This window comes from Anguilla rostrata, chromosome 12, assembly GCF_018555375.3.
Source record: "Anguilla rostrata isolate EN2019 chromosome 12, ASM1855537v3, whole genome shotgun sequence".
In the NCBI taxonomy this organism is placed as follows: Eukaryota; Metazoa; Chordata; class Actinopteri; order Anguilliformes; family Anguillidae; genus Anguilla; species Anguilla rostrata.
Window position 1 is genome coordinate 26,121,016 of NC_057944.1, and position 12,381 is coordinate 26,133,396.

The window sequence follows — 12,381 nt, forward strand, 5'->3', positions numbered from 1 at the left end:
GCATTTTGAAGGCCATGTTTAGGAAATAACTCAAACACATTGTCACCGCTGTATCAATACAGCCTCTCAGAATGCATCAAGTGTTACAGTCTTTATTAATGTAACTGGCACCCCAAACCTACAAATAAAAATGTACACTTTCACATCCATTTGTCAAGTCAGTAGCAACATTTAAAGGACCGATAAGATACAAACCTGGAATTTACACAAAAAAAGAACACCCAAACTTGTATATATGGATAGCACAGCATAATTCAGAACATTAGTTTGATCATTTCTGCATGTCTGTCAGTTGAATAATGTTTTGGGTTTGGCACTCTTGGTGCACTTTCAAAAACTGAATGAGCAGTTTAGTGGGATCCTTGAAATTAATAGCTCAAAGTGGGCAATACAAATATCCTGGTCATTTTTCAAATTCTAGTTACTGCACATCAATGGTACCTGGGTGTGCTGCATCATGTAACACGTGAAGGTCCGAATATGAAAAGAAACTTGTTTCTGAATCATATATGCTAATGTATTGTCATAGTTTGCAGTCTGTTTGCACAATTATCAGATGAAAATGTAACATGTTTCTAAACAATCTCAGCACATTTATTGTTACAGGAGCAAACTAGCAAATTAACACACAATGGCCTTCGCTCTGGAAGGAAGGGAGGGAGGGGGAGAGAGAGGATTTGAATACCCAAACAAGGACCGAAGATTCTAATTATGTTAACCTGTTGGCAAATGTCTTGAGTGGAACAATGAAAGAGCTGATATGACCTTGACTGGTTCTTTTGTTCAGAGAACTCAATCCGAATGCACAAAACAGACAGAAGACCCTTGGAATCGTGTACTCCTCCTGATCAGATGGTTTTCAATCTGAATATAAAAGTAGAATCCTTGTCCAACAGAATCATGGAAAATGATCGACTGTCTTCAACACCCCGATATGTCTTTGGTTTTGTTTTTCCTTTGGAAGCGGATGTCTGCAGGGTCGAACCCCCTCTCCCTGGCCCCAAAAACGGCCCAGTCTGGAGTCTTGGCCATGTAGTCCCGGGAGGAGAAGGTCCTGGTGCCTCCACTCTCATTAAAGCGCTGGATCAGCTCATGGAATCTTTCATAGTCAATCCATGTCCACCACTCCCCTTCCACTTTAAACTGCAGAAACACAGAACAGAGGCAAACTGCAGAAACAGCACACACACACACACACACAGTGTGTGTGCCTCTCTCTGTTGTGTTTCTGAAGTGTAGGTGTATGTGGTGGGTGTGTGCACACGTGTGCCTGCTGCAGTGTGACAGGGACACACTAGTCTAAGACCGTAGAGGGACAGGCTTACTTTATGATGGGCAATGAGGAGGCAGTTTGAATGCTTGTGCTCAGAGGCGATGTCGTAGTCCGGGAGCAGGTCAGCCAGCTCCTGTACGAAGTGCACCACTTCCTCATGCCACGGCACATTGGCCATGGTCAAAGTGCTGGCACTACTTTCTCCACAGTAGGTCACCCCCTGGTGCATTTAAGAGAAACAACATCTGATTTACGACTCCCCAAATAATACCATCTCAGGCCAAAAAATGGAAAAACTGGCAGCAACTACTCTGCATTCTAAGACAGCTTAACTACACCACAAGGAACAGCAGGACCATACATGAACTGGCTCATTTGGTTCTGGCTTGATGTTTACCCGAAGCGTGTCCAACGTACCTTCACCTCAATAAAATCAGGTTTGCCCAGATTGACAAGCTCAGCGTAGGCCTTCAGCTCATCCACATTCCAGGCCTTAACCAGGGTCAGTCTGTACACTGTGCGCTGTTCCTGCACAAAAGAGAACAACAACCTCAGCACTCAAACACAATGGCATTATGGGAGTTGTAGTCCAGAAGAAAAAAAATGATGCTTGCAGATTATGTTAATAATTGGTTTGCAGTAAAAATAAATTTTAAAAATAATGTATCAATTTATAATTTAAACATTTAGGGGAAAAAAATAACTGAATTCTCATTTAAATGTTAAATGATAGTGAAACACTAATAACAGAAAAAATACCGATGTAATTTACCAAACTGGCCAGAACAATTGTCCATCAAACGTTAAATTAGCACACAGCTAATATGCGCGTGAGTATGTGTGCACGTGCTCAGTACGCACAGGTGTCGAGTGCTCCGCTGTTCCGTGTGCACGCGTACGTCAGGACAGTACCTTTTTCCCCAAAGCTCTGAGACACTCCAGGAAGCGCTGCCAGAAGTCCTTGAAGAGCGGGCGATCGATCTTGCGCAGGCTCTCACTGGTGCTGGCGTCCACGCTAACGTACAGCTGCGTCACGGGCTCCAGGCTCCTTCAGGGCGGAGCGAGGGAGACGGGGCTTTACTGCACACCCGGGGCTCTTCATTTGCATTACGGTTGTTCACACCGCTGCAGACCAGCATAACGCCTGCAGCCCGTGCTCAGCTTCATCTGCACCCATTTTACAGCAGGGAAGCGCTAGAAAAACAGCCGCTTCTACACCGGTGCTAATGCTTTAGGTTTTAGGGTTTTATTTTACAAAGTGTCATGCACCAAAAGGTGCCCAGCCCGCATGGGCTTACAAGACACTACAAAAATAACAAACAAGAGCAATAACATAGCATAATGAGAGCGAAAGAACACATGTAATGTAATTCCATTCATGTCAATTAATGTCAGCCCAAATATGAACATAATCCTGCTCCTTAGACATTTACACCTATAATACATAATTTAGGCATATGTATGCTATGAATGATTCATCCATTTGATTTATGATTAAAATTTTGATTTCCACTTTGGAGTAATCCATATTTATTTTTATCTGCCTTGTCTCATTATGCATTAATGTGAACAAGATGAGTGAACAAAATGAAAAAAAAAAAAAGACTGCTCTGTGCCTCATTCTATGGGCCCTTATTTTACAAGGTGGTGAATAAATAAAATATTCATGTTTAGTTTCCATTAAAAATACATTTTAGCTTTGGCTGTTTGGCTGGTAAAAATAGCTGATTTAGTTGCTAAGAATATTTAATTACAAATAAAACTTTAAACGAAATAAAAAAAGATTTAGAATACCAATACCAATAAAATAAAGATTTGAAGGTTTAAAGATCTTGGCTGATACGGATACAACCCCAGTATTATTGTGCCGCACTATAAACTACGGAACTACAGCAGGCCACAATGGCAGATATTCAAGAACACTACGAGGGAACTAGGGAATTTACATATTAACCATGTAAAATAAATCTTATGCTCGCTCTAATAACTGGAGCAATGCTAGATGACATGTCAAATCAAGGAAAATATCACAGATAATTTAGCTCAGGGGTTTACCACATATACCCAAAGCACCAGACAAGTAATTGAGCCTGGCCCCTAATAATTACAATCAATCTCCCAGCTACTCATGAAGACAGGAAGCAAATTAAATTGACCTAAACCACCTACTTGTAAGTTAAAGTACTCCTATCCTTTCTAACTGAAAGATCCAATTAAAGGTCACGACCAATGAAACGGAAACGTGAGATTCAGCAGCTCTGTGCTGTTGCAGACTGGAGGGGAATAGGCTCTCACCACAGCATGCAGATCAAATGAGCACAGGGGGATGTCACTGAAGAATCAAAATTTCAAACACGCAAACTGTGAGCACAACTATCAGTCAGTCATTCTGCATCCTCACACACTGAAATGCTCAAGTCTTTTTTGCTGCACACCTGTCTAGGCACCATCATAATTCAGATGACAGCATTGGTTAAAATACTGGAGTAGATAACTTTGAAATGTCACTGACCCAGAGGCAAATTCACCTGAATGTAAAGCAATATTAATTTACATTTACATAATTTGGCAGATGCTCCTGCCTAGGGCAATCATGATCATTGTATAACTGCCATAACAGCGGTTAGGAAAATCCACGTTTTCTGTAAAGATTAATTTTATTTTTATTTTTTTAAACGTTTTGATTTATGTAAACGTTGCCGAATTAAAAGCATTTTCACATATAATTTCAATAATACAACGAAGAGCTCTTGTAAAGCTGTCTACTTCAGTCTGTGCATCTTCAAAAATGTGATCTCTCTTCCGCATGCACCCCTCCCCCCTTTTTGGTAGGAGTTGGCTGACAGGCTGGTAATGGCAGGAGAGCGCAGATCTGATAACCTCAGGTAAGAAATTTCAGAAAGTAATTTTGCATGGTACAGCCCTACCTGATCTCCTCAGGTATGAAATAAGCCTCAGGGTGTAATTCCGTGCAGCACATCCGTACCTGATCTCCTCAGGTATGAAATAAGCCTCAGAGAGTAATTCTGTGCAGCTCATCCGTACCTGATCTCCTTGGGAAACTGTGCGTTGGTCACCAGGAAGCTGGAGATGTGGTGGCGGTGCAGAAGCTTTAGGAAAGTGTTGATCTCAGGGTACATGATGGGCTCCCCCACCAGCGACAGGGCGCAGTGCTTCACGGCCATCCCCTCTTCAAACCGCTCCGGACGCACCCCGGGGACACCTGCCAAATATGCGCTTCCTGTTTGCACACAGCTCTCCGAGCACACTGCAGGGGTAGGACTGCTACATTCCTTTGGCTTTCATTAGGGTTTCATCAGTATCTGTAATCCTAACATGTCATCAATTAAATAACTTGCTCTCCCAACTGTGACCCAGAACCTTTCTTCATAAAACACCCCCCTATAGAACTGAATACCAGATTATAAAACACATACCGAACCCTCTGCATGTTTGATGTGAGTATTACCTCTGAACTGCCTGATCATGTTTCTATGATTCTCCAGAGCCTCTTGCAGGATCTGCTCAGGAGGATCCATCTTCCAGCGCCACTCTGTGCCCACAGGATTAGTGTGATGTCTATGGTAAGAGAGGCAGGGAACAGCATCAGTCTATGGTGAGAGGAATAGTTTCTTTATAGACAATCCATAACTGGTTACTCTTGACTGAGGCAACACAATGAACCATATCAGAACCAGAGGCTGGCATGGACCCTAGACCAAACCATTACCCTACAGCCCAGCAGAGAGCAGGATCATCAGCAGGGTCACCCAGGAAGGGAGGGTTTCATAACCTGCACCCAGGGAGGCACTGCCATTTTTAAAATCTTTAAACATTTTAAGTCACGATTTTCTGCAGTGTGTGGAACCCTGAAATCACTTCAAAGAGTTACCCTTCTTCAGATCAATATTTCTGGTAATTAACCACTTCCAGTCTTGACAATATTTAGGTACATTCTGTAAACTGATTATACTATTTTCCTAGCCTCTGAAACTTATTACAGCACGAACAATACAATGCAGCCAAGCAGTACCAACATCTATTTCCTACTGAGTGAAATCATTACTCAACTCCTTACGACATTCAATGGGATAGTCCAAAACCAGCGCAGTTTATATAAAGTTTCACACAAACTACAATGGGAACATGTGCAACTCAACAAATGCCTACATACAAAATCTAACCAGACCTTGCTCTGATAACAGAAAGAAAGGCTCTCCTACCTCCAGCAGAACACACATTTGTTGGCGCAGGCGAGGCTGGGGGTGGTCTCCATGCAGCGGTGAGACTCGATTCCATAGAAGGTGTGTTTGTAGCACCCTCCTCTTCCTCTCAGCATGGACTGGAGCACACAAACAGGGACAGTCTGCTCTAACTGCAACTCTAATCACGTGCGTGAAACGCTTTCAGACGACCACTTTCCTGTCACACATCAAAACCATTTCTGACCATCGAATGTCGCCAGGTCTGAGCAGCCATTTACCTTGGTCCAGCGACAGAGCTTTACCCCCGAGTGACTTCCAATCAGCTTGTAACCTGAGGAAAATTTTAAAAAGAATACATTTGGCCACATGCAAAATCACTTTTTTAATAATAAAAAACAAAAATATCCATGCATAATATTAACATATCATTAATATTTCTCATTTAAACCAGACAGCCGGGGTGAATTTACATAGTAACACTGAAATTTTCAGATCAGTAAAATCAGGACCACTTAGTTAGTTACAAGAGCAGCTGTGAGAAATACCATTTTCCACAGCTGATGGTTATTTCATCATATTATGAGTTTCAGTGTGTGAGGACAAGACTGATCCCTGTTTAGACAGAGCTACTCTCAGGAGTGGGTGTAGCAGTGCTTAACAGAAGGGTGGTGTTGTACCCTGTTTATTGTGCTGCTCTCAGGACAGGAGTGGGTATAGCTGTGCTTTACTGAAGGGTGGTGTTGCACCCTGTTTATACTGTGCTGCTCTCAGGACAGGAGTAGGTGTAGCTGTGCTTTACTGAAGGCTGGTGTTATACCCTGTTTAGTCAGTGCTGTCCTCAGGGAAGGGGTGATCATTTCTCTTGGCTCCTCCTTCTTCTTGGACAACTTCACCATCTGGTTATCCTTTTGCTATAGCAAACACAGGCAATGATGAACTCAGATGCAAGAAAAACACTACCCTACACTTTCCCTCTTACCAGAACAGTATGTGGCACATAACAAGTTTAAGCAGTAAAGACAGGGTAGTGCAGTAATGACAGAGTCCAAGGACAAATAGTCATTTATGTTTATATAATCATGGTCTTTAATGTACCTTGGCTTTTTTAATTTGGTTCATTATATTTCCCAGATCCTCCACATCAATGACATCATGGCTGGTCTCTTCATCCTCCGATTCCGCATCACTGCTGGACTCAAACAGCTCCACCTGCAAACACAGAGTTTTCAGACCCACTCTGGGCATGCACCTGCAAACTTCACAAGCCTACTGCTGGGAAATAAACATTGAGCCTGCAAAAACCATACACAATGCATACACAAGCACACACACATACCCTCATCTGCCTTTGTATTAAGTAAAGGGCGTAGGAAAGTAGATTGCTGCACTAAGTAATTTAGGCAGAAGAAAGGACCGGCTCTTGAAACTACTTGGAACCGAATCAAATGTTCTGTTTGGGGTTTTCTTCCGGTAGCCGTTTCTATGAGCAGAAGCTTAAGGTATGCATAACACGGATAGTCACACCTCTGACTTACACACACAGCTGCGACTGGCGCAGTCTCACCTCCGTGAGCTGCGAGAGGCACAGTCTCACCTCTGAGAGCTCTGGCTGCTCCTGTTGGCTCTCGTGGTTCTTGCAGTTGCAGTTTGTGCACTTGTTGCTACAGGATGTCTTCTCTCCTTTGGCCAAGGCTGCAAGGCTGCTGAGAAACCTACCCTTCCAGGCCAGGAAGTCTGCTTGTATGCTCCCATTGTGGCTCTTCACCACATTGCAGTCTCCTTGTCCTCGCGTAAGGACACGGGTTCCGCTCAGCATCCACAGCCATTTATCTACATTTCTGCCCACCTGGGAAAAAAAATGAACACCGCTTTTGCTGAGGACCACTCATTCAAAGCCAAAACCTCAATACACAAGTTTAACACTGCCGTTACAATTCTTGTTTAGGGCATACATAATGTGCCAAAAAAAACAGACACAGCCTCCTACCGTATTGTAGTGGTCGGCGTACACAGAGTTTCCCAGGCCAAACACGGCGTATCGCAGGCCTTTAAGGTACGTTTGGCCGTATCGGAAGTCAGTGGAGGCCTCCTCCAGCCACTTGCAAAACCACTCTGCGCTCTTAGTGGGCTGCCCGTCAGTGTAAGTGGCAAGCAGGAAAACACAAATGACTTTGTTCGCACCCTAGAAGCAAACCGCCAAAGATCAACATAAATGTTGGGAGACAATTGCCCTTGAGGTAACAACTACAGTGTTACCACACACAGTGTTACAAGGGTGGTGACATTTGAAAACAACTCACACACTCTTGTAGCACCAGGAAGTCTAGTCTTGGATTTTATAGCCACATTTGGAGGCAGAAGGAAGTAAAATATTTCATATTGGTAAATTAAACAAATGTGCTCACCTCATTTGAAATGTTTTCATCAGGATCATAATCTTTCAAGTCGATTACTTCAGCACTCAGACCCTTGATCTTAACTTCTTCAGCCAGATCTTCAGCAAAACCCTGAGGAAATTCACACATTCTGTCAATAATTACACTGCCAAATTCACTGTGCAACAAAGAGGTATACACGATTTCTGGGCAAAATCTTTCTCACCTTTAAAGATAAAAATAAAGCATACCTGAACATCCCCAAGCAAAACTTCAAAGAAAAAGGCTCAGGGTAACTGGTGATTAGGCACCAACAGAGCCCTAACTATTTTATCTACAATCACACTGCACCTTTGCTGTTCCAGTCTGTGATCCATAGAAAATCTTCACACCCGAAACATGAATATTCTCCTTCTCAGCCAAATTTCCATTCTGTCTTATTGCAGTGGAGTGCAGCCCAGACTTCACGGGAACATCAACCTTTTTCTTCCAGGACTGGAAGAGAATGTGTTCATTTTATCAAACTGGGTCAGATCTTAATGAACACTGTAAAGGGAACATTATGCACAAACTATATATGCTGTGTTCTATAAATAGAGACATAACTGGTATAATGAAACATTATATTACATACAATGTGACATAAAATTCTGACATTGGTTACGTGGTAATAAAAAGCGCTTTTACAGTATAGCCTACAGCAAACAGCCAAATTCAGTTTAAAAATTTCAGAAGTTTATGAATGAAGAAACATAATGCACCTCTCACATAAAATCTAATCATACCTAAAATGAAATTAGCCCTGCAAAAACATTTTTCAGGTTCAGGTTACATCCCTTACAATGATTTACAATGATTTACCAACACTACTTTTCACTAATAATCCTGCTGCCTTTGCTCACATGCTGAATTCACAAAAAGGCAGAGAACATAGCTGGGGCCATCTATAAAATTGTGACAGCAGACAGTATGTTTCTAACATTACACACTTTAACAATGACCACACACAATGAGTTCAACAGGTACTGTTCAGACATTACACGTCTGGTTCAGCAGGATAACCACGTTCATAATTTGAAAAATGCAAAACTGAACTGTGTTGAATTTGTTTTTGGATGAAGCCAATGATACTGAAGACTGCCACCAATTCCATAGACATCTTCATACTTTTTTAAACAATTCACATATGAAGTGTACTTTATCAGAATTTTATTTAAGGGTATTTTATACACTTTGGCTTCACCATGTAGAAATTACAGCACTTTTTATCTATACCCCTTCACTTCAAAACACCATAATGTTTGAGGCATATTAAGGTTATGTAAATGAAAGTAGTCCTGTTTAGTACTTTGTCGCATATCCTATGCATGCAATGGCTGCTCAAAGTATGTGACCCACAGAGATCCCTAGGTGCCGCACATCTCCTTAGGAGATGCTCTGCCTGGCCTGTACTGCAGCCATCTTCAGCTCCTGCTCGTCTCAGGGGCGTGTTGCCTCAAGTTTTCCCTTCAGCATGTGAAGGCATATTAAATTGGATTGAGATTGGCTGAACGACTTGGCCAGTCAAGATGTTGTTTGCATCCTGCAATGTAGCCTGTCTAGTTCCGTTCTTAAAGTCTTTCACAAACAGTAGGCACATACACATCCACGCCTGCCACCTGAAGAATGTTTCCGATCTGCCGGAAAGGTGTTTGGGGGCTTTTCTTTATTATGATGACACTTCTTCAGTCAACAACTGTAGAGGTCTTCCTTGGCCTAACGGGCCCTTGCTGAGTTCACCGGTGCTCTCTTTTTTCTTAACGACAGGGCTAGATTTCACAAGTTCTAGTGACTTATAGACAGTGCTTTGTATGTGAAACTAGGCATGTTTGAGGCTTTATAGTGTGGACGAGTGAAGTTGCTTGTGAATTCTGCCTGTTTACACAAAGTCTGAAGGTACAGAATTTAAAGTTCTTAAGGGCTGAGAGTCTGCGGTCATCTGTGATCATTGTGGTAATTTTTGTAGGAAACCCTGAAAAGTGCTGTATAGGTGTGGGGCATTCCGGTCCACCAAGCCATAACTTGGTCAGATGACATACCTGCCATGCCAAGTCTGTAAGGTAACAACCTATGGCGACCAATCGCACACCTCAAAAACTGATGTCACAACCGGCAGCCGACGCTCAAGTGACGTCTGCTTCACATTATTGCCAATGTCAACCACCACCACCTACATGCGCTCACCCAGGCTATTACAGTAGAAAATCTTTAATGTGGCTTGACCAGAGACAACTAACATAAAAATCTTTTAAATCTATGTCTTTTGTGCAATACCTTTTTCAGAGTCATCTTCACGGTAAACCAGACCCCAAAGAACACTGCTGCAGCGGAGTACACATATAATCTGTTCTGCCATAATGGCATGAAGTATCCCTCGGTGCGACTCGGGGCATTCTTTAAAGGACCTGAAAACATAAAGATACAATCAGATATGGGCACACAGAAAAAGAGCAAGTTACCGTGTAACCTGTCAGTAAGCAAGAAAGGTTAACAACAACAATTCAGGCAATCCACTCGTTAACCACTCACTGCAGCTATTGCTAACGTTTCAGGAGCTGCAACGTTAGCATTGTATTCGTTTTGTTTGCAATACAATATGCTCATAATTCAAGAATGACTGCACAAGAGATTGATATCGTAAGAGCTAGAGCTGAAATGTCTGAGTGTAATGTCATGCTAAGTTAGCTAAATAGCTGTTTCTTAGTCTTACCCATTCTAGCTGTAATCACGCCGTTTTCACTTACTGTGTAGTGTCAGCGTTGCAAGTAGGCTGAATTAATGCCACCAGTACAGAACCAGTTTAACTTCACAAAAAGTTAAACCTTTCTTCAAGACGATAGCAAGTACACGGACGAATAACCAACGACAATCGCAACTGGGCACACTTACCCTGTACGTCGGCGCCGAAAGTGCAGTCCAGGACATTAAAAGTAACCAAAAGCAATACTATCCTAGCGGTTTTCTTATGCATTCTTTACCTTAACTATAGTTCGTGCATAAAACAATGGAGAAAGCCGACATTGAGGCCTAGTTCCAGTTCTTTGAACGTTGTGAAACTAGCCACTACAAACCACAGCAACAGTACGTGCAGAGCTCAAGCCCCACAGGCTGTTCTTCTTCTTGTTGCGTTTAAACACAGGTTTCAAAACAGCCTCAGGTTGCATTATCGCCACCTACTGCTCTGGAGTGTGTATCAAAACCCCACTCGTTCCCTCCGCAGATCTCCAATCCTTTTTTCCCATTGGGATTTCTTTTTCTGCCGAACATAAAATATGTCGTAAGCCTAAGAGACTATCACGTTTTGTTCTACGTGATAAAATACCTACTGTTATCGACTGTTGATGGAAAGGAAACCAGAAAAATCTGTAGACCTTGCAGCCTGTCAGGGCTGGAGTTTGATTTCCCTGTTTTAGACTAATACAAGTACAACACAGCATGTAGCTAAACTGGCTAACAAGCTATGTCCACTTTCGCACAGATGAATATAACCATGCTTTAGTCAGCATGGCAAACTTTATCATCAAGAGACCAGCTTGGTTCAGATCTGTGGTAAATCTGAGTGAATGGCTGGAATGTCAGAGGCTGTATATTTACACCATTTTGTGCAGGTGAGTATATTGGTGAGGAAAGCATTAGAAGAGTCCCCAACCACAAAGCAACACTCAATTGCACAGTTAGCAGCACTATTGCTATCACTACCATCAAGGTCTGTTTTTTGTTTCCATTGTTTTTGGAGTGACAGCAAGAGAGGGAGAGGTGGAAACCTTGCAGAAAAAAACACCATCACTCCCTCGGTACTTTGAAGACTTCATGATAATTCCGCCATTTCCCCTGGGTGGGAAAAGATGATGGAGGAAAAGACGTGCTGAAGTGACCATAAAGGGAAACGTGCATTTACTCACTGTCAAGTGAGTGAAGTGATCTGGAAATGAATTGCCAGTAGATCTCCCATTTTTTACAGTGAAGGACTCATAATGCAACATAACGAAATGAAAGGTCCACTTTAGAACATTTCAAGAGTCAAATGTTTATTCCGCCAAAAAAAAAAACAAAAAACAAAAAAAACAGGAAAAAGCAGTAGCCTTGCTGTATTAGGCTACAATAAATTCCACTCACTAGTGTGAATCAATCGTTAATACCATTGATTCATAGATTTTGCCACTAATTCCTTCAGTTAGGTTAGTAGGCAAACCTCTAAATTAACTATTATTTTATTGTTAAATTTCACAATATATTATGTATTAATACATGTTATATTTACTTTACACAGTTGTTTCATTCAGATTCAGATTGCACGACACAACTGTGCATAGTAAATTTCATGTTACGTACTGTATTAATACATTTCCTGTTGTTTCATGCAATCTGAATCTCTGCGATGATCATCCCTCTGAACTGCATTCAGCATATACAGTAATTTCGCTAAAACTTAAAGGCCATCACAAACGTGTCGTCTGTGAACTACTGTAGTTAATCGGGGTGACAGTGT

At 42.1% G+C, this 12,381-nt stretch overlaps 1 protein-coding gene across 1 annotated transcript; it reads right to left on the reverse strand.

Annotated features, from left to right (window-relative positions):
* Positions 1–76: 76 nt before the first annotated feature.
* tyw1 (tRNA-yW synthesizing protein 1 homolog (S. cerevisiae)) lies at positions 77–11,018 on the reverse strand. Its single transcript, XM_064302587.1, has 16 exons — positions 10,782–11,018; positions 10,167–10,297; positions 8,205–8,348; positions 7,884–7,985; positions 7,466–7,660; positions 7,073–7,324; positions 6,574–6,687; positions 6,296–6,389; positions 5,757–5,809; positions 5,497–5,615; positions 4,743–4,852; positions 4,319–4,496; positions 2,186–2,321; positions 1,691–1,801; positions 1,326–1,493; positions 77–1,143 (listed from the first exon to the last, which is right to left on the reverse strand). The coding sequence occupies exons 1-16, from the start codon at positions 10,861–10,863 to the stop codon at positions 922–924; spliced, it is 2,211 nt and encodes a 736-aa protein (XP_064158657.1). The 5' UTR covers positions 10,864–11,018; the 3' UTR covers positions 77–921.
* Positions 11,019–12,381: the final 1,363 nt, after the last annotated feature.